Raw genomic sequence first — 22,758 nt, 5'->3', positions numbered from 1 at the left:
CCTATGTTATCTTTTTCTAGGTCACATGGGCACCAGGTCATCCTCGGTATGGAAAACGGCATGATCCGTATCCAGACTCTAGACGACCAGGACGGCAAACGCAAACACATCCCCAACTCTTCTCAAGCCGACTTCTCGACTTTTGGACCCTTTTGGATGCTGAACGTCCATGACAACAACTACGGTCAGATCACAGGTGTTAAGATGAGCGAGGATGATCAGTACTTGTTTACATCTGGTAGTGATGGTAACATGTTTGTGTTTGAGATGATGAGTCATGAGAAGGTGGAGGAGTCTAAGGCGGTTGCTAGGGCAAAGATCCCATCTGCAAAGGTAGGAATTAATCAAATAAACCTGTTCTAAAGTTTGTTCAGCTTGTATAAGGCAGAAATTATTCGGCTTTTGTCACTGCATGCGTCAATAAAGTCCCAACTCACGCTCGCGTAATGTCACATAAGTGTGCGCCAGTCATGCATTACGTAACGCACAACTAGTGTAAGCATTGCGCCCAACTGCGTGCTTGCCATTCTATATCAATACACCGTGTTATCAGTCTTATTTTTCCACCTTATATAAGCCGAAAAAACTTTACAAGTGGATGGTCCATTTAAGTAGGGTGTTTTTTTGGGGGATGTACTTGTTTTGTTTGCAAGTGACTCAAAGAAATCCCTTGCTTCCCTCTTTTTAGGTCAAAATCAATCCACTTTTTTGCCAAAAAATTGCTGATTTCCATGCATGCAGCAAAATGCAAAATCTGAGTTGGCCTGGTGTGTAGAATACATTTTTTGTCACCTTGTGGCAAACAAACAAATTATTTTCTTTTTGCCAAATGCCACATGTTGATTCTAAAGTGGAATTTTTTTTTTCATTTGGTATGAATTCCCGGACATTCATTTCACAACAGAAAGAAGACGAAGAACGCAAAGTGACGGATATCGAAAGCACAGACCACTACAGCATAGAATTGGAGAAACAGAAGGCTGAGCATGATAAGATGATGAAATTAGCAGAGCAGCGTAAGATGGATGTCAGACGAACCATCGCAAAGTTGAGAAGACAATTCAAGACGCTGCTGGTGAAGAACCAAGAACTACCATCACATCTTCAATTACAAAGAAAGGTATTGTTTTAAAGTCATGCATCTTCTGTAATTTGCTTTATTTAAAAATTCAAAATCACTTGTTGTCAACATATATACTATTATACCCTTCATTAATATATTTTCGTTCATTAATTGGTTAGACGAGTATCATGTGACCAAAAATATTTTTGCTATTTTGCAAAGTAGTCAAAAAGCTGATTGATCAGGTAACGGGGTACTATTGGAAGTATTATTTCCCCGGGAAATCGTACTACTATTTCCCTCTGAGTGTATATAACCTCATTGTCTCGTCACAGTTCCTAGTGGTCGGTGCAACTCGCCATATATGCGGGATATCAGTACCGGTTGTCTTGTGAAGCTCACAAGCAGACGCACAGAACTGCAGCTGAAATATGACGGTTTCATGGCACTAATGATACATAAGGGAAATGGAATAGAGGCCGTCAGCCTTTCGCCATCTTGTGGGTACAAATGATCTATGTGTTCATGTGTTGGACACTACACGCAGGGTGCAGCTTGCCACGCAGCTGTTATCGCGCATCAACACAGTGATTTTGCTGTTCTCGCATGGAGATCGAACGACCATCACAGCGTGTACCCACAAGATGGCGGCATATGACGTCACGCTGACGGCATCTATAGTTCACAAGATATTTTTCACATTTTCTCTTTTTTTCCAGGAATTTGAAATGGATCCTGGCATCAGGCGTGAGTTGGAGAGACAGACAGCTGAGAAAATAGAGATGGTCCACAGGGAGCTTGCCTGGGTAGCTGAGAAACATCGCATCGGATTGGAAAAACTCAAGGAAAGGTTAGTTTGAAATATATGTACTACATAACTCAAATGTTATACAAATTGTTGCTGCACTCACACAATGATTTGTGACATACATGTAAAAGGTCAATCAGTCTTGTTGCAATAGCCAATCAGTCAGTGGGTGCTAATTAAGCCTGTTAGTAATACCTGGGAAATCAAGTCCCGCCCAAAAATCGTGCTATCTGGGTACAAAAACCAGCTGCTTGGTACCCGAAGGACATTATTTAATATATTTACAAGCCTTGCCATCCCTAGTTTGTGTGACAAATTTGCCTTCAAAGTTGAATGGCATCATAGTGAGTTGATCAACTTGGTCCCTGTGGTATGTAGTAGCCAAAATCCAATTACAATGAGGCCTGAGTTCAATGTGAAAGAAAGCTAATCTTTAACCTGTTTACATTATATTTTGCATGTATATATTTCGAATAAATATCATTGCTACATACACACAACTGTTTGGAGTAAAAGAAATGCAAATTTTGCACTCCACTTTTACTTGATCCCTGCAGATAGGCACAAAATAACCCGAAAATCACATACTTAGTGCTAATACACAGAGCAGGTTAACACACAGTAGCACAATAAAATGTAAAATACAAACCTATATAAATTTTTTTCAGATTCAAAGCTGAGTTGGAATGTGAGCGTGTTGTGGTAGTGTCTATCAAGTCATCACATCAGGTAGCCACGTACAGAACCACACAAATGACAGATGAGTTTATACAAACAAAACGAGAATTAACACGCCGGGCAACCATGCTCACTGAAAAAGGTATTTGACTTGAACAAGACAAAAATTGCTTCTTTATAGAAAAATTATTATTGTCAACTCTCTCTTACTCTGTCTACTCTTGCTGTCGGGCATCACCAAAACCGCATGTCCTGCATGCTGCACACCGACACCGCCTGGCTAATAATTATTTGGTGCAGAAGGGACACTAAAATGAATACACGGGATCGATACACGTGAATTGCTATGCACGATTTTGATATCAGACGAAAATCTTCTGATACCGGGTTAGAAAATGATGAATATCTCCGTCATGATTTTTTTTTCTCAAGAAACCAGATTTGGTCTCATAAACTTGGAAATACGTGTTGAACAGATATGATAGTCGCTAGAATGCGCTTTGAAAATTGGCCGTGCGCTTTGAACTCAAAATTTGACCATTTTATATTGCGTTGGTCCTGTTATGGACTACAGCGTGCAGCGCGCGTGTAGTACAGCTGCACTCACTGTAGGCAGTATAAAAGTCGATGACCATTGACCTCAATGGGGTATACAAGCTTAATCACGCACAACCAAGATCGATTACCCGGCTATTGTGAGTAGCCTTAGTTATGTCCCTCGACTAATTATTAGTTTAAAAGAGCTTTAAAGGTTTGAACCAAATGGCTAATCGTGGCTGTGGATTTAACCTACCATGGGGATTCCTCCCATGAAGATATAGGGTCGATGACACTGTGTGCTGGTCTTAATTTCTGTTACTGTGTATCGTGTGTTTCCTTTGAAGTCGGTCCACAAAGGTCTTCCTGTGACATCCTTTGGTTCTTTTTTGTCAACTGATTTTTCATATGTTGCATTTTTTGGTTCCTGGCAAATTAACTTGAGAGGTTCATAGAACAAGCTCTGTGAATGTATGCCATAGAAATGTTAAGGGTACAGACGACAAACTAGCTTTCCATAGACTTTACGTGCTAAATAGGGGTCATGTTTTAAGCCATAAGTCGAGTTACCTTCAGCTTTGAAATATATACATGTATTTTATATTATCTTAATCAGGACAGAATTCTGCATAATATATCTGAAAATGACTCCACATTTTCCGTCTACTTATTGAGAAAATTAGCACTATATAAAAAGGCCAGATTTTTACATATTTACATCCGACTGTTAACCGTGTTTTGACTTTGTGTACTCATGTGCACATCATCGTAAAATCACTCAAAGTTTCATGTTTTCTTTTTAAGTAGAGATCACATTCACAAGTTCTAGTAAAACATGATTTTCAACACTAATATTGTACCAATTTTGCACAATTTTATGCAAAGTTGGGACTAGGCATGTTAAACTTTTGCCGGAAACTGCTTCACAGGCAGATTTAGTGTTACTTACCTCTTTAGTCATCCTTTGTAGATGTAAACAGCTATGTCTGAGGTCAAAGGTCGTGTAAAGGTCAAACAGAAAAGAAATTGAACATAAAGCAAAAACATTTCATAATACAAGTAATTTTATTTTCTTGTTAGGTTTGTCCAGAGATGCAACAAGGGACACATTGACAGGCCAGTCTAAACATAGCGAGAGTTTGTCAGACACTCTGCTGACCCCAGGGGCTAAGGATATGGCCAAGAAGAATACCGTGCTGAAAGGAAGGCTGGGAGACAAGATTGCTAAGCAGCTACAGAAAGCTGAGAAGATTAAACAGAAGAGACTAGCCAGACAAGCACAGGTAGGTAATATGCTAGGAGAATTGGGCTGTTGCAGTTAAACACCACACACCCCGTATGGAAGACATGGCGTTAATCTCCCACACAGGGAGTCTGAATTTCAAATGGGGTTACCTAAATGGGCGACTCCATTTGAAATCTACAGCCCTTGTGTTGGAGATTGATATCATGTCTTCCATAGGGGGAGTGTGGTATTTAACTGCAATAGCCCATAATGCTTCCACCGGAGACATTGTGTTTCCTGGTTGTCCATTCATCAGCCTGTTCGAACTCGTGAGCATGATTTCTCGGAAGTGGTACGGTGAAATCACTGAAATTATTTACTTGACCATGTCGGAGAACATCTTGACAGCGATCATATTCAGGAAAATATTGTTGTTATAAATGTGAAATGTTTTGTTCTGTACAATTATTGTTGTTTTGGGGATTGAAAGATGTCGCTACAGGCACACGTTTCAATGATCTTGTCAATAATTTGGGACAGCGATTATTAGACCTGCGCAAAGGGAACAATTACATCTATAACTTAACTTGATAAAGTAATGCGGACAATCAGATGAAAATGCCACCAGTCAGAGATCTTCTCCCCCATCACATGATCTTCCCCCAGATACTACCCCCAATAAAAATAAATACAATACACAAATTAACAATTTTTGCAGCAATTTTGTGAAAATTTCATGATTTTTGACCCCTTTGAAATTCACTTAAATTCCTCCATGCCCTTCCTCTCGCAAACAAATTTCTTGTACCCCCCACTATTCTAAAAATTAATCTGTGGCCCAAGGAATTTTTCATTTGGTTATTTCTGGCCCGCAGAGTTCAAAAAGTTGCCCATCTGCATTAAAATAATTGTCAAATTAATCTGAATTAAGTCAGTTAACAGTAAAAATATGGCAGTTCATTTTTTGGGTTATTATTAATTTTTTTAAATATAGGAAATATTTCTATGCTGAAATCAACAAATAATGAAACCAAACAAAAGCTTCTGTTGAGCAGTATTTGTTAAATTTTTAAATAATTTTCTTTTCCGTTACAGTGGGATGCATTATATAGCAGTAAACCCCCTGAAGACTTTGAGGACCCAGCTGATGTTGGAGCCATTAAGGAAGCTCAGGAACACATGGGAGACTTCAAGCTGAAGACTGCCAAAGATTATGTGGTCCCTGAACATCTTAGAATGAATGCACTCAAGAAACGCAATCAGCTGCTCACATTAGAAGAACTGGTAAGGCAAATCAATATATATATTGTCGCTGGGCAGAATAAATCCCATGTAATGTCAAAGGTCATATGCAAAACCTTATGATGTAAAAGTAGGGCAACTATATGAACCTTATACATGCAATTAATGTGTGGGAGATTAAGGTCATGTCTTTCATCGGGTGTGAGGAATGTCTTAAATATGAAGGACTAGTTAGTTATTACAGGGGACAGGGGTGTGATTCTTCAAGATTTTTTATGGCAAAAATTTACGCATTTATATTGATTTTCAGCCCATTTTGGGGTATTTTAGCTCAATTTCATGCTGTTTTTCAGGATTTTCTTCTACTTTCAGGATATTTCACAAGCTTTGAATCACACCCCTGTTATTAACATTGTCTTTGTGTGTTTTTTTACAAGAAACATTATAGAAAAATGAAGAAAACGGCAGTGGTGATAAATTACGAAGCTCCATTCAGCTGTGTCTATACACAAATCCGATTCCACGCATTCCTACACCACAATGGCAGCCATTGAAGTGTGAAATGATTCAGCCTATGCAGGAATTTTAAAGTGTGTTCCATCACCCGTGTGACAAAAGCATGTTGAATGTTTACAATGCAATACGATATAAGATTGATTTTGAAGCAGCACTTTTCCACCCAATTGGGCAGTTACAACACCAGTTTGGTGTGGATGGCCCCCTGTAATGGACGGAATGAATTCTGACCATCACTTGGCTTGTCGGATTAGTGTATATGGACAGACTACACCAAAATTGACTAAATGTGACCATCTACCTTTATTATGCCATGTTTGGTCTTAAAACTTGCAGGGTATATTACATTCTGTATATCTTCCTCAGTTTAGTAAAATCAAATTTTGCAATTTTCTCAAAACTGTTAATTTTTGCAGGTATCTGTTATGCTATTCCTTACATCATTTTCTTTCTGAAAATGTATACTTTTATATACTTCTCATCATTACATTTATAGATTTAGGGATTCAATTATGTTTCACCGTTGTTCATCACCGTTTAACAACAATGCATCAGCATCGTCTGAGTGGTTTACTTCGCGAGGAAGTACCGAGCGAAGTAAACCACGCAGGCACGCCGGACGCGAGTTGTTAATCGGTGATGAACAACGGTGATACATGATTGAATCCCTTTCAACAACGAAAACAAGCTAAAGATCATCTAATTCACATGATTCTTTCATTCAGAATGTTCGTTTGTCATTGCCACTCAACCTTACAAGAAGATCGCGGTATTTCTCAGTTTATATCAGCAATAAAACTAAAGAATAAAGCGGTAATATTTCATGTATTTAGCTGCTACCGCCAAAGAGATCTCGTGCATGTTTACGCATACATTCCAGACATGACAAATTTTACGCGCTCATGCGTAACGCAGTACGCGTAACCTTGCGTTCGCGTATACGCTACTGGACTGTGGATTCATCATGGATTAAGAACGCTTGGCTCCTGTGCAAAGGTATAGGAAGATTTGTTGAAACAATAAAAAACAATATCTAAATTACTGACTCGAGGAAGGTTTACAGACTATAGCCACATATCCTTTTGACAAAAATGCAAAAATCTGATTTTCGAAGTTATTTTTGATTTACTGATTACCAAACCACTGATAGTGTTTTCAAAATTGTCATGATTTTTTTTACAGATCCACCAGCACAAGTCGAACTTCAACATCAAGGTGATAGCACTGCGTAATAAGAAGATCAATCTTATCGATACCATCAAGAAATACCTGGAGGAGTTGTCTAACATCCAGACTAAGCTTACCAAGGAGCAGTGTAAAGAACTGCCTGAATGCCCTGAGCTTCAACCGTGTGAAACACCAGAAAAGTATGTTATGCAAAGAGATTTGACCCATAGATTCAAAATTTCCCTGTGTGTAATGCTATGGTAAATCCACTATATTGGATTATCACTCATGGAGGGTAAATAGTGTACCTGCGGAGTTTTTCGACAAGAGGCCGAAATTGAATGATAATTTGAATCTTTAAACTTGAGCATTAAGCTAAATTTATACTCCATCGATGAGCGATTGGTTTCTAGATAATGAGAAAGCACGCTTTCTGTTGCGTCAGTGAAAATACACTACCTCATTGGTCTAATACCAATCGCTCAGCGATGGAGTATTACAAAAATGTGCGCTAAGCACTGAGTGTACAAATTTGTGTAATACTCAAGCTTAACGATGCAAATTATCGTTAAATTTTGGGCTCTTTGCAAATTTGTTGGATGCATAGCGAAAAATTAAGTATAGGTACACTATTCTGTGAACGACATGCAACATAGCAGAGTCGGTACTCATTGGTTCTACCTCATTGATGTAATCAGACATAAAAAAGGGGCTGGCAATAATAATTTGTGATGTTAATATTAAAGTAAGATTCAAAGTGCATTGTAGGGAAGACCCAAATATGGAAAGTTGGGGTAAATCATGCATTCTCAAGTAACGGCCGTGTGAGTGAACTGGGGCTCGTTTAGGAATTTTAGTTGTTGGTTACCATTGGCAGTTCTAACTAGGATACTGTACTTGTTATATGCAAGACATCAAGACCAAACAGTGTGCAACTTGATATTATTCACATATTCATATAGAGAATACAATCCCTCATGGTAATCACAAAATCAGGTGACACTTGTGGTTCAGAAACCCACTATGAACTTTTAATGGTCGGAACAGAATTTTACCAGCTTGTGTAGGATCATTTATATTTCATGACTTCCGACGAAGTAGACTTTTGGGCGTGTTAGTATGTTAACAAAATACGGTAAAAGTTCATATTTGTGTGTCGTTCAATTTGTGACATTGGTGTATTGGTGAAAATAAAATTCTTGCAAAATTACCACTTGGTACTATTTTCAGCATTATATTGATATTTTCTTTAAAAAATCGCAAAAGTGTTATTTTCATTAGATGCAAATCATTTACTGGATTTTATCTCATTATTTTGTTTACCCAATGCAGGAAACTTGAATACACGAAGGAGAGCCTGCTGAAGTTTAAAGAGGAGATGGCTCAGAAGGCTATCAATGAGAAGACTGGTGGAGATGGTGGGGGCATGTTTGGAGGGTTTGGTGGAGGTGGTGGTGGTGGTGGAAATACAGAACAGGTATGCAAATGATGTGGTAGTAAGTAGGGTGATATGTGACATATGATCTGATCCAATCAGACTGAAGTCGGCAATACTGAAATTGAGATATAGGCAAATAAAACAGTAACAAGAAAATGGGCATATAAAATATGTGTGACTTTGCAACCAAGTATACCACAGACATCAATGTCAGTAAGCTTAAGCACTGAACAAGTTAGTATTAAATGGTTATAACTCAATTTCTAAAATTTGCTCCCATGTCATGGTTGGTATTAAAAAAAAAAGCCAAATACAATATTTAAAAAAAACGCAAGTTCACCACAAAATATGATGGTTAACAAAGAATACAGGTTTATCAGGCTCTTTAAATTATTTTGTAATATATCAAAAGTTGTGCAGTACAAATTACACGTACAACCAGGCAAAGCAATTTGCAAATATTATACAAGAATATAAAATTCAAATATGTAACAAAAATGGAACCCTTTTTTTTCAGATTTTAGGGTCTGTCAAAGGGCAATACATATATATATATATATGTATATATATATATATATATATATATATATATATACATATATATATATATATGAAAAAAAAAAAAAAAAACGGAAATATGATCACATCACCCCCATACTTTATGAGCTTCATTGGCTACCCATAAAATTCCGGATTCAGTTTAAATTATGTGTGTTTGCATACCGGCACTTTGAGGGTACCCTTCCGCCTTACCTCTCCGCGGTTCTCTGTACTTATGTTCCTCAACGCTCCCTCCGTTCATCATCTGAAAAGCTACTCAGGACCCCGCGTGTTAATTTATCATCTGCCGGTATCGTGCCTTTCGTTATGCTGCCCCTGTAGCTTGGAATTCCCTTCCCAACAACATCCATAATATCACTTCTCTTGCTCAATTCAAATGTAGTCTAAAACTCATTTTTTCCAACATGCTTTCCCTGATTCCTAAGGTTTTTGTGTTTCACTGTGTGTCCTTTGGTTCTTTTTTGTTTTCGCGCCCTGAGATCTTTTTGATGATTTTTTCGCGTTATAAATACGCTCCATTATTATTATTATTATTATATATATTTTTAGGCCAAATATCATGTAATCAACCAATCATTGGCACTGTAGTAGCCAAAGTGGCCATAGGGTTAAAAAGACAGCTTCCATCTCACTTTTTGTATGTATTCTAACCCCACAGAAACCAGGCGCAACAGCAGACAAAGCTGCCACACCTTCGTCACAGCGTATATTCTCTAGCATGTCTCTAAGAACCCCTATCCCAAGCATGATGGATGCAGCTGCAGCAGGACGTGAGCTCACCCCTGTAGAGCAGCAGTTGCGTACCATGGAGGAGATACGTCTGGTATATCGGCAGGAGGAACTGATCCAGGTGATCTACGATTTGATTCAGGATTTTGATGCCGAGTTACGGATGCTGAGACATGAGAAGTTCAAGCTGGAAGTGGATTTGAAGAATGCGGATTTGAGGTGGGAAAATGTTTCATGATTTTTTTTTTATATTCAACCAAAGTTAGAGAGATGGGGCAAAACTTTACAGCAGCTGCATCAAGACATTGGGATTAATGTTAGGTTTTGGGGTTAAGATTAGGGTTAAGATTAAGAATTGATGGGTAGACATAGGATTAAGACATGGGAAGCTGATCTGGAAATGGATTTTGAAGAATGTTAGGTTTAGAGTTAGGACTAAAAATAATAAGACTTCAGGGAAATGTTTAGGATTTAGACATGAGAAGTTGAGTCTGGAACTAGGAACCAGGAACTTAATAGCTGTCTTTGCACAGATTAAGGAGCTGATTTGATTTTCGGGGTTAGTTTATTTCACAAATTCAGACACTTGACATTAAATAAGGATCAAACCGAACCTGGCCACACTATCACCATGCAATCCTCTTAGGACCCTTATTACTACTCCCACACAGTGTTGCATGGTTGCAAGTTCTTTTTCTGGACACACACTGCTGTTTTGAGCCAATTTTGGATTGTTAATGTTCTGTTTGCACATCTTACTATAAATAGGCGAATGTTATGGGTTTGTGTGTGTGTATATATGGGAACGAACCAGCTCTGTCAGTTTCAATCCAAATGTCGCCAAATTCACACGGGAAATCAAGGAATATATGACAATGTGTTTAAAGTTTATTTGGTTTTTCGGGCAAATATATAGATCCCCTAGCTGCTGTTTGTTTACGGGCTATGCCAATTAACCAACGCGTCCACTTGGCTAGCAGAAATTGCGCCGTCGTTAGCGGGTCGGCGTACCGTCCGTGCGCGTGACTCGGCTCGCACGCGGGTGCGCATAGCCAACTTTCACACGGGTACGGTTTATGGTATACGGGATGGGATAACGTGATTAGGCCTACTATATATCGTAAGGGTACGGGAGGAAGGAAGGAAGCATTAGGCCCTATGCCTATAAATAGTCTCTATCATCATGTAATCTGTTCAGCGATACTTCCCGTTTTAGTAATCGCTCCCGTTAACTCAACTAGCGGAGGCCTGCGTAGAGCGCAGGCATTCCGCTAGTTATGATAAAACCAGAACTATGTTTAAATCGTACATATAATGTACAAAAAAACATTAAACAGAACATATTTAAAAAGATAGAAAAAACATTTAGTAATATTATTATTTATACTGTAATGATTCGCCTGGTGGGAGGGCACTTGTGTGGGAGGGCACTTTTAGTTTCAAGTGATGTGAAGGGAGCGCATAATGCGCCATTAAGCCATCTTAACGGCATATGCAGATTCTAATGTCAAAATCTAAACATACAAATAAAACCTTAGAAGTGAAGACTGAATCGGTCACATTTCTGTGCAAATCTAGAGCTATAAGTTTCCAAGACCTAAAGGTAGCATTGTAATTTGCAAACATTTAAAATATTTTTTGCTATATTATTGACATCATTGATAGAATTTGGAAGACAATTTTAAATTATTCTTTTTGTACACTTGCAGATGTGTCACCCTATTTGAAGAGCTGAAACTTCTCAAGGACTTTGAGAAGAGAGAAGATGTGTTTGCTGAGAAAGTAGAAGCCAAAGCCAAGGAAAAGAATGACATGCAACAAAAGGTATGATAAAGAGAACATGAGATAAGTGTGCGATATGTCTTCCTTTATAAGGCCCCGTATCCATAGGCTGTTCCCTTGTGGCATATGCCCTTGTTCCGTGTTCACTTGTTTCCATGTGACCTGCCACACAGACAACGAACCTTTGTTTTGCTTAGTGGCCGAAGCGGCCACTAAGCACCTTGTCTGTGTGTCAGGTCACATGGGAACAAGTGAACACGGAACAAGGGCACACACCACAAGGGAACAGCCTATGGATACAGGGCCTAATGATCATTCTTCTTATTTAATAATAATAATAATAATGGAGCGATTTATATCAAAAATCATCAAAAAGATCTCAGGGTGCGAAAACAAAAAAGCAAAGGACACACAGTGAAACACAAAAAATCTTAAGATTCAGGGAAAGCAAGTTGGAAAAAATGAGTTTTAAGACTAAATTTGAATTGAGCGAGATAAGTGATATTGCGGATGGTGTTGGGAAGGGAATTCCAAGTCCATTATTTATTCAGTATTTCAATTTGTGACATTCCGCTGTGGCCAATGTTGTAAAATTTAGATTTTGAGAAGCAGGCAAAACATTTGCAAAAAAGTAATAGGAAACCTGATGAAAAACAGGAATTTTCTAAATTTCTTAACAGGGGTTGAGTTTTGAAAATAACAGACGTGCTACAAATTGCACTTCTAAAATTGTTAAGGGGGACTGTCAGGTTTGCTACAAAATAGCACTTGGTAAGAAGTTTAGGAATTGAGGTGTACTATAAATGGCATTTGGACAGGTAATTTAAGGTATGCGATCGCACTCGCACACCTTAAACCTCAATTCTTTTTTAAACCAAGCATGCAAGAGATTCAGTGTTTTTATTATTAGGCCAAATAAAAAAAATGTGTCACTCGGAAGACTGCATGCATACACAGCTAACACATAATGTTTTACAGAAAATATTTAAATGTCAGGTTGTATAAATGGTATAAAATATATTATTGAAAACTTAATGCAAAATATATATTTTGTTGATTTTTTCCCTTCTTTTTTGTGTTATATTCAAAACAAGATCGGTTACCACACCATAGCTGAACAAAAAAATTGAAGTGGCCAAAAGAAACCCCAATTAAATTGACCAAAAGTACCATTGATAGGAAAGTTTGTTTTATTTCTTCTGTAACCTGGGACAATCAATCAGTTGCAAACACAATTAATTGTCTGTTCTTCCTTGAGGCCCAGGGATCAGTACAACATTTACATAATTCAAAAAGGTTTAAAAATTAAAATTAAAAATGCTACATACATTCAAATACACAATATGAAATTTGCTAATTTAGATAAATACAATCCTTACAATATAAATCAAATGTGACCGGATCTGGTCCAATCAGGCTAAAGTTCGCATTAATGAAACTGAGATATAGGCAAAAAGTGAGGAGAAAAAAACAGTAGAAATCATAAGAAAATGGATATATAAAATGCTCATAACTTTGCAACCAAGTATTCAAGAGACCTAGGGATTCAACATCAGGAAGTTTGAGCAAGTTAGTAATTATAGTAACTCAATTTTCAATTTTGGCACATCCCCGTACGGTAATTTTTCAATTAGCCCATGACAGGCCCAGTGCTTATTTTTAGCCGAATACATTTAAACCATTATGGCATCATTCTGATCATTACACTTTATCTGAGGCCTAAATCCAAAGGTTTATTTACAGTTACAGCTATTGATAAGAACAGTGTTATAATGATAACCTCTGACATCATAGAGAATAATTGTAGTCCTATTGACTTTCTTACGCTACTATTTCACAATCTTCATGTTAAATAAAAGGTTGTATACATGTGGTACATGATTTTCTTGCACTAATATTTTGCGAACCTCATTTGAAATAAAAGGTCGTATGTGGTACATAATAGTCTTCTTGAACACTAAAATTAGTCACTTTCTTCCAAATTAACAATGTTTTTCTTGAAAGTTACCCTTTTCAATTTAAACTATAACTGTTCCATTTTGTGCTCTGTCATTTTGGTCTACAGTAAGCCAAAAAATTAAGGTACCAGTTATGTTCACCCCCTGTATATCCTAAACAAAGACAGATATGTCATAATTGGAACCTGCAGCCAATAGCTGCATCTTTTAGCTTGAATTTAAGACCTCATTTGTTGAAATTGTTCTAGAAATAAAACCATGACGATCCAAATACCCAAGGAAGATGCCAAATTAAAAGTTGCAGTTTGCTCCATTGCAAGTCCTATTGGTTTATACACAAAGCATTCGCGAACAAGAGAACTAACGCCGTGCTTCCATTGAATAGCATGTTAAAACTAGAATCGTGCTTTCATTGATTAGAACACAAAAGTGCAACTTTTGATTTCGTTTCTTCATTAGGTTTTCGATCACCGTTTCTTTAATTCTCAACCAATTTCAACAACTAAGGTCTTAAATCAGAACTAAAGAGTACAGGTATTGGCTTCTTGCACAAGTACAACAAGACACTTACATTGTAATTCCTAGGTAGTGTAAATAATAACTGTTTTTATATATTTCTAAAAAATATTGTTAATGTTGATTTGTCTCTATCTAAATATTTTGACAAGATGTGACAACCGATCAACTACAAACAATTCCTGTTCATCTGCAGACATATCAATACCATCTGGATCATTTCTCATCCTAGTGATGCAGTCTAGATACTTGTATTCTCCATCAGTACACACATATCTATACACAGCATTAGGATTACCCTGGTTGCCAACAAACAGTTCCCCTTGTTTGCTGCAGCACACATACCAAGGCTTCCATGATTGAATACCAGGAGGAGGCTGAATGATGCTAGCATTGTGACCTGATTGATCCATTACTTGCAGGGTATTGTCAACAAATGATATGATAAGCTTATGATCTGGTGTACAGGTTAGCTTTCCTGGAGATGATTTTGTTTCATACTTGGATATCAGAGTCCCATCAGGCTGATGAATGGACACAGTCTTGTGATAATCCCAACCTAATCCTACTATGATTCTACCTGTTGAATCTACAGCAACTGATCTAGGTGTGGATGGCTGATTGTTGATATCATATGTGCGAGTAGTACTGACTAGGACACCTTGACTGTCATATATGTAGAATTCCTTCGTACCAGGCTTGCCAGGTATGATGTATTGGTTGCTTGGAGTAACAGCAATGTCAAAGATACCAGAATGAGAGCCTTTGACATGTTTGAAATCACCATTCCTAGAGAACACTGTCACAGGTGAATCCATGCTGGTCAACAAAATATCCCCATTAGGATGAATGGCAATACCGTTTGGATATCGGACGTGTGGTGTAGTTTTAATTGTTCTACATTCTTTCCACTTTTTACAAGTGCTTGGCTTGGTACTTTGCACAGATTGGGACCTAACTGATGCTGCTGCTGCTGATGATGGCAAGTTTTTTGCTGTTGCTGATGACACAGGTTTTGTTGCTGCTGGTTTTGCCAATAAGTTGCTCATTTGATGGCTTACTTGAGTGTGGTGGGTAGGTGCAACAGTGATATGCAACTTATTACATAGCAGTTGCTCTAAAGAAGGCAAATCGGTGGTAGTAGGCTCTAGTTTGATCTGACCAAGTGTACTATCTTCTGGAGTGGGTTGTGATTCAGCAAGTTGTTGTAGTGATGATGACAATGATGGGTAGAGGGAGATGATATCAGAAAGAGAGCCAGACTCGATGACATTGCTGGCTAGTTCAGTTGAATTTCTTAAACTGGCTAGATCAACCTGGAGCTTTTCCTCAATCTGTTCAATTGCTCTCACATTTTCCTTTTTCTTACGATAGGCATCTTGCTTGTAAGCTCTAACTAGATTGTCTACTTGCTGCATAAATTCATTCCTTGCTTCATCTATGGCCTGTATCTTTGCATCTGTATCTCGGTCAAGATTCTGTTTTACCTGCTGCATTTGTTGGATGGCAGTTGTATATTTCTCTTCTACATTTCTAACTCTTCTGGTGAGGTTTTCCAAAGGGCGGCAGAGTTGCTGTGATGCTTCTTTCAGCCGGATGAATGAATGGCCTCTATGACTGGGGTCAAGAACAGCACAGTCAGAGCAGGCAGTGCAGCCACAATTCTCACAGAAGTACTTCTTCTCCTGGCCATGGTTGTCACAGCGTTCTGTGGTAGATTTCTTCTGTGGTAAAAAGAAAAGAAGAGGAAGAAGACAATGTTAGGAGATAAATAGAATTTAATGCATTTCGGTAAATATTAGTAATTTTGTATGAACCTTCTTTGAAGAGATTGTTTGCAGTCACACACCTATTGTATTTTTAAATTCAATTGAAAAAACAACTAAAAATACTTCATTCCATTTAATTTTGGACACCTGTCTATAAATAACCATGCGAACAACAGAATTTGTGTAATATTTTTACACAATAGTTATAAAGCCATATTATAACATTTGCTGAGTAGAACGCCCTCAAAAAATATTTAAATTCAGGTTTTTGCACGATTGTAATGTACTTTAGTAAATAAAGATTCTCTGCAAAAATCAAGAGTTCTGGTGCTGTAGTTTTGTCAAAATGTGAGATTTTGAATAAAGCGCTGGAATCTGTGTTTTATTATTATGATGGAAATATTAGTCGAACGCGTATTCGATGTCAACACAGTACTACGTACACGGCGTGCGGGACACACACACATGCCAGAGGATCGTACCATATTACAACCGCCGGAGTAACATGCATTGGCGCTAGTAGTAAATTCCAATTTTCTTTGCTTTACCTCACTTGTTCGGCTCAAAATTAAAAGGGGACATATCTGACAGTAAATGCTAACATTTTATTGAAAATGAATACTAATCTATTTTTAAAGAAATGTTATAATATGGCTTTAAGTTTAATTTACTCTTCGCATCTAGTTGGGCAAATAGTTTATGTAATGTAAAACAAACTGCGTCAGCATTTGAAATTGAAGTTTATAATTTGTTGTTCATTGTTAATCTTTATTTTTTTAAATTTATTTACTCAATTTATTAGTAATTATTTTGAGACTAGTATGTTTGCACATAATTTCCAGCCAGTTTCCAGCTCTAAAACAGCCTATGCTATTTCAACACGGCAGTAGTACGGCGGGGGCGGGGTTCATGACCTTGGTAAAAAAATTGGGGTCAACAATAGACAAATTTGTGTGCACTGTGCAAGAAACAAAAGTACATGCATGTTTCTCCTCTAATACTTGGGGTTGGATGTGACCCTTGACATTTTGCCTGTTTATGTTGCCACAAGAAGGATATTGATATATTAATGTCTTGCTCTGCCCCTCCCACTTTTTAGATTCTTTAGCACACTGGGCCAAAAATATTGGGGTCAACACTCAACAATTCACAACTTCTGTTGGCAAAAAAATATTTCTGTTGGTTCACTTGGCTACACCACTGCATGACAGAGCACAGCACAGCAAAATCTTTATGTGATATGTATCATCAGTATTGTTCTTATTAGAAACAGAAACAGACACCATTTTTAATTTTCAGGGGACACATACCCAAAAAGAATGATGATGTCCTGTGGACGATACCAGTTTCGGTGGGAGTAAAAATACCCAATTACACGGGTACAATGTACCCCCCCTCTAAAAAAAAAACAAAAACAAAAAATGACCAGCTGACCCTAACAAAAAAGTTATAAGGGCAACACAATTTTGTTGTTTTTAATGCCCCTACGAATTATACCCTGTGTAAAATAAATTGCAAAATTGAAAATTGAGATTAGTTAAACATGTTATGCTCTGAGTTTTACAAAATGAATGCCAAGAATAGGACCACTTAGCGGTTAGCAATCAAGCTGTGCACTAGAAGCACTACATGTAGCAGATATCTATACTATTAAAGAGGAACTTGCCGATAATCGATATTTTGAAGAGGAACTTGCCGATAATCGATACTTCTTGGGATCGATTCATCGGTATCATCTCAGAGATTATAGATAAATTAATAAATAGATGATTAAATAAGTTCTAGCATTTCCAGATTAATGGTTAATGCATAGACAGATAGATAAATTAATAAAAACAAATAATTATTTGGATTTGTTTGATGCATCCACCAATGGTGGCCCGCTTATTTACGGTCCGTTGCTGCGTTGTTATACGCGGATTACGCACAGGTCGTGGCAACTTCCCGACGCGCTAATGGTAACAAAACTTCCAGCACGGTATAAATCACAACCGTAATCAACTGCATTCGTTTATGATGATTTTCGGAAACTTCTTTTGTGATGACTTTCCAAAGATTTTAAGGTAGGCCTAGGCCTGATTAGCATTAACAATGGCTCCGTAGATTTCTTTTTGACATTGGGGGGATAGGGATGAAAAGCATTTCTTAGAAGTAGGCATATTAATAGTGAATCTGGCACCTTTTGGCAACATTAACGATGATGGCGTAGGTTTCTTTTGACATGGAGGATGGGGTCCGTTTAAATCAATTTCTTGAAATAGGCCTACAGTGAATCCAGCACCTTTTGGCGACAGATGAATTTTGAAGCTAAAATGGTGAATTATATGGTGCAAAAGTGAAACAAATTCGCACGACGAAGACCGCAACAATTGCCACTGTGACTTTTTTAGCCAAATAATGAGGTTAATTTTGTCAGAAACCCACATGTACATGTATACAGGTGTCAACTTGGGGGTGATTGTATGGACCATTGCCCTTATCAAACCCCACCACTGGGAATTTACGCCTATGTAACTCAACCGTCTTGAAACCCAATGTTGCTATAGGCCTAGGCCTACTTGATGAAACAGAAACAAATTTAAAAGAAAGAACGAACGAAAGAAAGAAAAGAAACGGCCACAATACATGCGTGCAAAAGTGGAACAAATTCGCACGAAGGCCGCAAAAATGGGCACTTTTTATAGTTTGGCCAAATATGAGGTTAATTTTGTCAGAAACCCACATGTACATATGTATACAGGTGTCAACTTGGGGTGATTGTATGGACCATTGACCTTATCAAAATATTGTGGGGGGGGGGGTATTCCCCACCCCATACCACCAGCATGTAACTCAACCTTCTTGTAACCCAATGTTGCTATAGGCCTACTTGATGAAACAGAAACAAATTTATAAGAAAGAACGAACCAAAGAAAGAAAGAAACCCACATATGCGTCAACATGGAGGTGATTCAGTAGACCATGCCCCTTATCAAAATATTGAGGAATTTATTACGGTACTCACCCCGGGATTTATGCCTATGTAAAGAAAGAAGAAGGAAGGAAGGAAAAAAGGAAGGAAGGAGGGAAAGAAGGAAGGAGGGAGGGAAAGAGGGAAGGAAAGAGAGAAAGAAAGAGGGACAGAAAGAGGGAAAGAAAGAAAGGAAAACAACGGAAAAGCAAGAAAGAGAAAGGAAGAGAGAAACGACAAGAAAGAAAGGGAAAAACAAAGAAAAAAATTGACAGACAGAAAAAAAGAAAGAAGAGAGAGAGAGAAAGAAAGTGAACAAGCAAGAAAAAGAAAGAGAGAAAAACGCAGGAAAGAGAGAGAGAAACTGAAAGAAAGAAAGGGAAAGACAGAAAAAGAAGTAAAAAGGGGAAGGAAAGAGGGAAAGAAAGAGGGAAAGAAAGAACGAAAGAGAGAGAAAGAAAGAAAAAAAAAAAAAAAAAGAGAAACAACGGGAAAGCAAGAGAGAGAAAGGGAGAGATAAACGAAAAGAAAGACAGGGAAAGACAAAGAAAATTAGACAAAAAAAAGAAAGAAGAGAGAGAGAGAGAGAGAGAGAACAAGCAAGAAAAAAGAAAAGAGAAATGGAACGAGGAAAGAGAGAGAGAGAGAAACTGAAAGAAAAAAGGGAAAAAAAAAAAAAAAATAAGTCAAAAGGGTGTTTGGTACAAAAATTACATAAAAGATTTTATGCTAAGGAAGTCGTTTGCAAAAGTAGAGGCAACAAATGGTAGGCCTACCACATCAATAACCGCGTAATAATTGAGCTGTTAAAAGCGATACCAATTGCCATGATTACCATTTCCATCGTTTATACTAACCGCTCCGTTTACTAACCGCTACCATTTACTCATCTAGCGGGGGCCCGCGCGAAGCGCGGGTACCCGCTAGTCTCAATTAAAAGTACACTACATACCTGCTTTGCTACAGTGTCTTGCAAATTAGTCACAAGAAAATGAACAGGAAAACCTTTTATTCCTTCCTCTTCTGGAATCCGGTAGATCTTTTTACAGAGAGGACAACTCACAATGCTATTATCATTACTGCATGTTTTGGCCCAATTTTCCAAACACTCACAACAGAAAGAATGTTGACATGGCAAAATTCTTGGATCATTGAAACGGTCAGAACAGATCACACACTCTAGAAAATGTCTGTCTATCGCTGATGCCAGGGAACTGGCTTCCGCCATGTTGCCCCAACACTTGGCTTATATGTTATCTTGGGGCGTAAACTACAGACCTACTCTAACTGGTTAATTTTCTATGTATATCTAGTAACTCTAAATATTACTTCCAAGTTTTTCTATATGCTTACTTTTATGGAGAAAACAAGATCAAATTATGAAACCAATGTACATTTCAATGATTAAAACATATCATGCAAAATATATAAAAGATAAAAAAAGGAAGATCAAGTAGACCAATGGCTATAAGATTTGGTAATAATTTTTTTTTTCTAAATTGAAACACTTCTTATGCCACAACAGACATAATTATGATTATTAATAGCATTGTAATCATATTTACAATCTATGATGAACTCTCACTGATAGCAAGCATACAAATATTGACTGATCATGAGGGAAATGGTGACAAATACTCTGTTTGTGACCTGTGGCTGTATTTGTAATTGAACACACACAACATGTTAGCTGTCCACACTTTTTGAATGTTTAGGGGTTCCCATAAAATAAGTGCAACACTTGGAATAATTAAAAGATGCTTATTCTTGCACTGAAAAATAGTTTGGTGTGATCCCGGGTGTGATTTACACTGGATAATTCACGCCAACAAAACTAGATACATTTATATGAAAGCTTATGTTCTAAGGAATCCAACTGTGCTAAAATGTAGCTGGTGTACAGGGTGAGTAAAGAATAATATAGGATGATATCACTGATATATACCTGATTGCATTTTCAACTGAGTGTTGTGAAAATTTTCAAAAGTAATTTCATTTTTTCATTTTGTTACAAGGCACACTGATAAGGCAAAAAAAAAAAAGGTTTGTCTCAAAGCTTGCGACGCAGCGTTTGTAAAATCGCATACGATTTGACAAAAAAAGAAATCGGAAATTTTTTTATTTCAAAATTTTTTTTTATAGTTTTTTCCAGAAAAAATCGGCGAAAATCAGACTTTTTTCTCAAAATACCATGAAAAAAAGTCAGGAATAAAAAAAAAAAAATCGCATTTCGTATTTGTTTTTTAATTTCTCGTGAGCTTTTTTTTTTTTGGCCTAAGTCACACGAACCCCACTGTTTCCTATTCATTAATACAAATGCTTTTTACCAACACAATCATGTAGAACAAACCCAGAAGAAAATATTTTTAAATTTGTAATCAAATTTTGGAGCATGACCTTGCCTTTTTTTCACGCAATGTATTACCACTTTGGTCAATGATAACATAGCAAAATGATACATTTTATTGAAGCTTGTATGAAATACCTTGATGACAACAATACTTCCAGAATGAGTTCAATTTTTTTGTTCAATAATATTGATTTACAGCTTTATTTTCCAATACGAGCATGTCTGTAATTGGCAAATTTTAAACTCAACTGAACAAATTCCACATAAAGTAAACTTTTGGCAAAAATGGAAAATCTTGATATCTTAAACTACAAGTGCTCCCAACTCAAATTTGGTGTCCGGTCAGATGATGAAAGAAGAAACTAAATCTTTCAATTGAGCCATTCTTGTATTGAATTCTGTTTAATGTTTTTATTTCTTCAAAAACCCAATTTTTGGGCAAATTTCATGATTTTTTCGGGTAAAATATAGCTCATATTCAGATCTTATTAAACACACTCTCGGGTATTTTTTGCAGGTTTTTTTTTTGCTTCAAAATGTTCAATGAATGCTTAATTTTTCCCTATCTATGATATGGTGTTTTTCATGATTTTTGTTTCTTTTTGTATTTCATAGCCTTAAACAATATGTTCTGATGTTTTTTGTTGTTTTAGGTATCTGATTGTCAGCAGAAGCTAGACAGCAAACGAAAGGATATTGAACGCTTGCAGGAGAAAGAGAAGGCTTTGTATGCGACATTCCAAGCATCGCTAGGAGAGAACAATAAGTTTGCTGAGTTTTTGAATAAAGTCTTCAAGAAGAAGATCAAAAGAGCAAAAAAGAAGGAGAGCACTGGAGAAGGTGAGGAAAATTATGTACTTAAATTGCATCTTTTACAAGGATGTAAGATTTCAGGATTAATATGAAATTCCAGATTGTTTGGGTATATATTTGCAGGCATTTTTCGGGCTTTTTTTTTTCTCCAGATTTTCATGCTTTTTTCTTCAGGCCTACTTACCTCCCTGCTTTTACTTTTAGTAATTGTAACTTGTAATTACTTTATTTTACCATGTTTATTAATTTAATTATATTTTATCTTTCATCACAGGATCAGATGAAGAGAGCGAGAGTTCTGAAGATGAGTCAGATTGGGACAGTGAAGAAGAAGACAGTGATGAAGATGGTTTAGATGACTCTGTGTGTCCTCCAGGGTGTGATCAGGTATGTTGTAAGCATGATAATATGGGGTGATAGGAGGGATTGAGCAAGAGGGTTGGTTAATTGTAAGCATATGGGAAGTGGAGTGTTTTGGTGGTATTGGATAGATGAGGATGAAGTATTGAGTTGTCAGGCAGGCAAGAGGATGAGAGTGATCGAGATGGTTTAGATGACTATGTCTGTCCTTGGTGTGATCATTTATATTATATACCGTAAACGTTCGCCAAATTGCGCTATGGGCTCCCTTGACATAACTGGAATTTAAGATACAA

The 22,758-nt window shown here is 37.2% G+C and overlaps 1 protein-coding gene across 1 annotated transcript in view; it reads left to right on the top strand.

Moving 5' to 3' along the window:
• The window catches only part of LOC140169169 (cilia- and flagella-associated protein 44-like), a gene marked incomplete at its 3' end in the record, with an annotated part of 57,191 nt that overhangs the window by 28,153 nt on the left and 6,280 nt on the right, over window positions 1-22,758 (top strand). The window contains exons 19-30 of the mRNA XM_072192426.1: window positions 21-333; window positions 905-1,120; window positions 1,783-1,913; window positions 2,540-2,691; window positions 4,167-4,369; window positions 5,407-5,595; window positions 7,252-7,436; window positions 8,569-8,713; window positions 9,894-10,183; window positions 11,674-11,788; window positions 21,943-22,129; window positions 22,377-22,489. Of these exons, the coding sequence (XP_072048527.1) occupies window positions 21-333; window positions 905-1,120; window positions 1,783-1,913; window positions 2,540-2,691; window positions 4,167-4,369; window positions 5,407-5,595; window positions 7,252-7,436; window positions 8,569-8,713; window positions 9,894-10,183; window positions 11,674-11,788; window positions 21,943-22,129; window positions 22,377-22,489 (2,239 nt within the window). The remainder of the gene's footprint in view (window positions 1-20; window positions 334-904; window positions 1,121-1,782; window positions 1,914-2,539; window positions 2,692-4,166; window positions 4,370-5,406; window positions 5,596-7,251; window positions 7,437-8,568; window positions 8,714-9,893; window positions 10,184-11,673; window positions 11,789-21,942; window positions 22,130-22,376; window positions 22,490-22,758) is intronic.

This window comes from Amphiura filiformis, chromosome 14 (genome assembly GCF_039555335.1).
Source record: "Amphiura filiformis chromosome 14, Afil_fr2py, whole genome shotgun sequence".
Taxonomy (NCBI): domain Eukaryota; kingdom Metazoa; phylum Echinodermata; class Ophiuroidea; order Amphilepidida; family Amphiuridae; genus Amphiura; species Amphiura filiformis.
The sequence above is the reverse complement of the archived record's forward strand: the minus strand, read 5'-3'. Positions and strand labels throughout refer to the sequence as shown.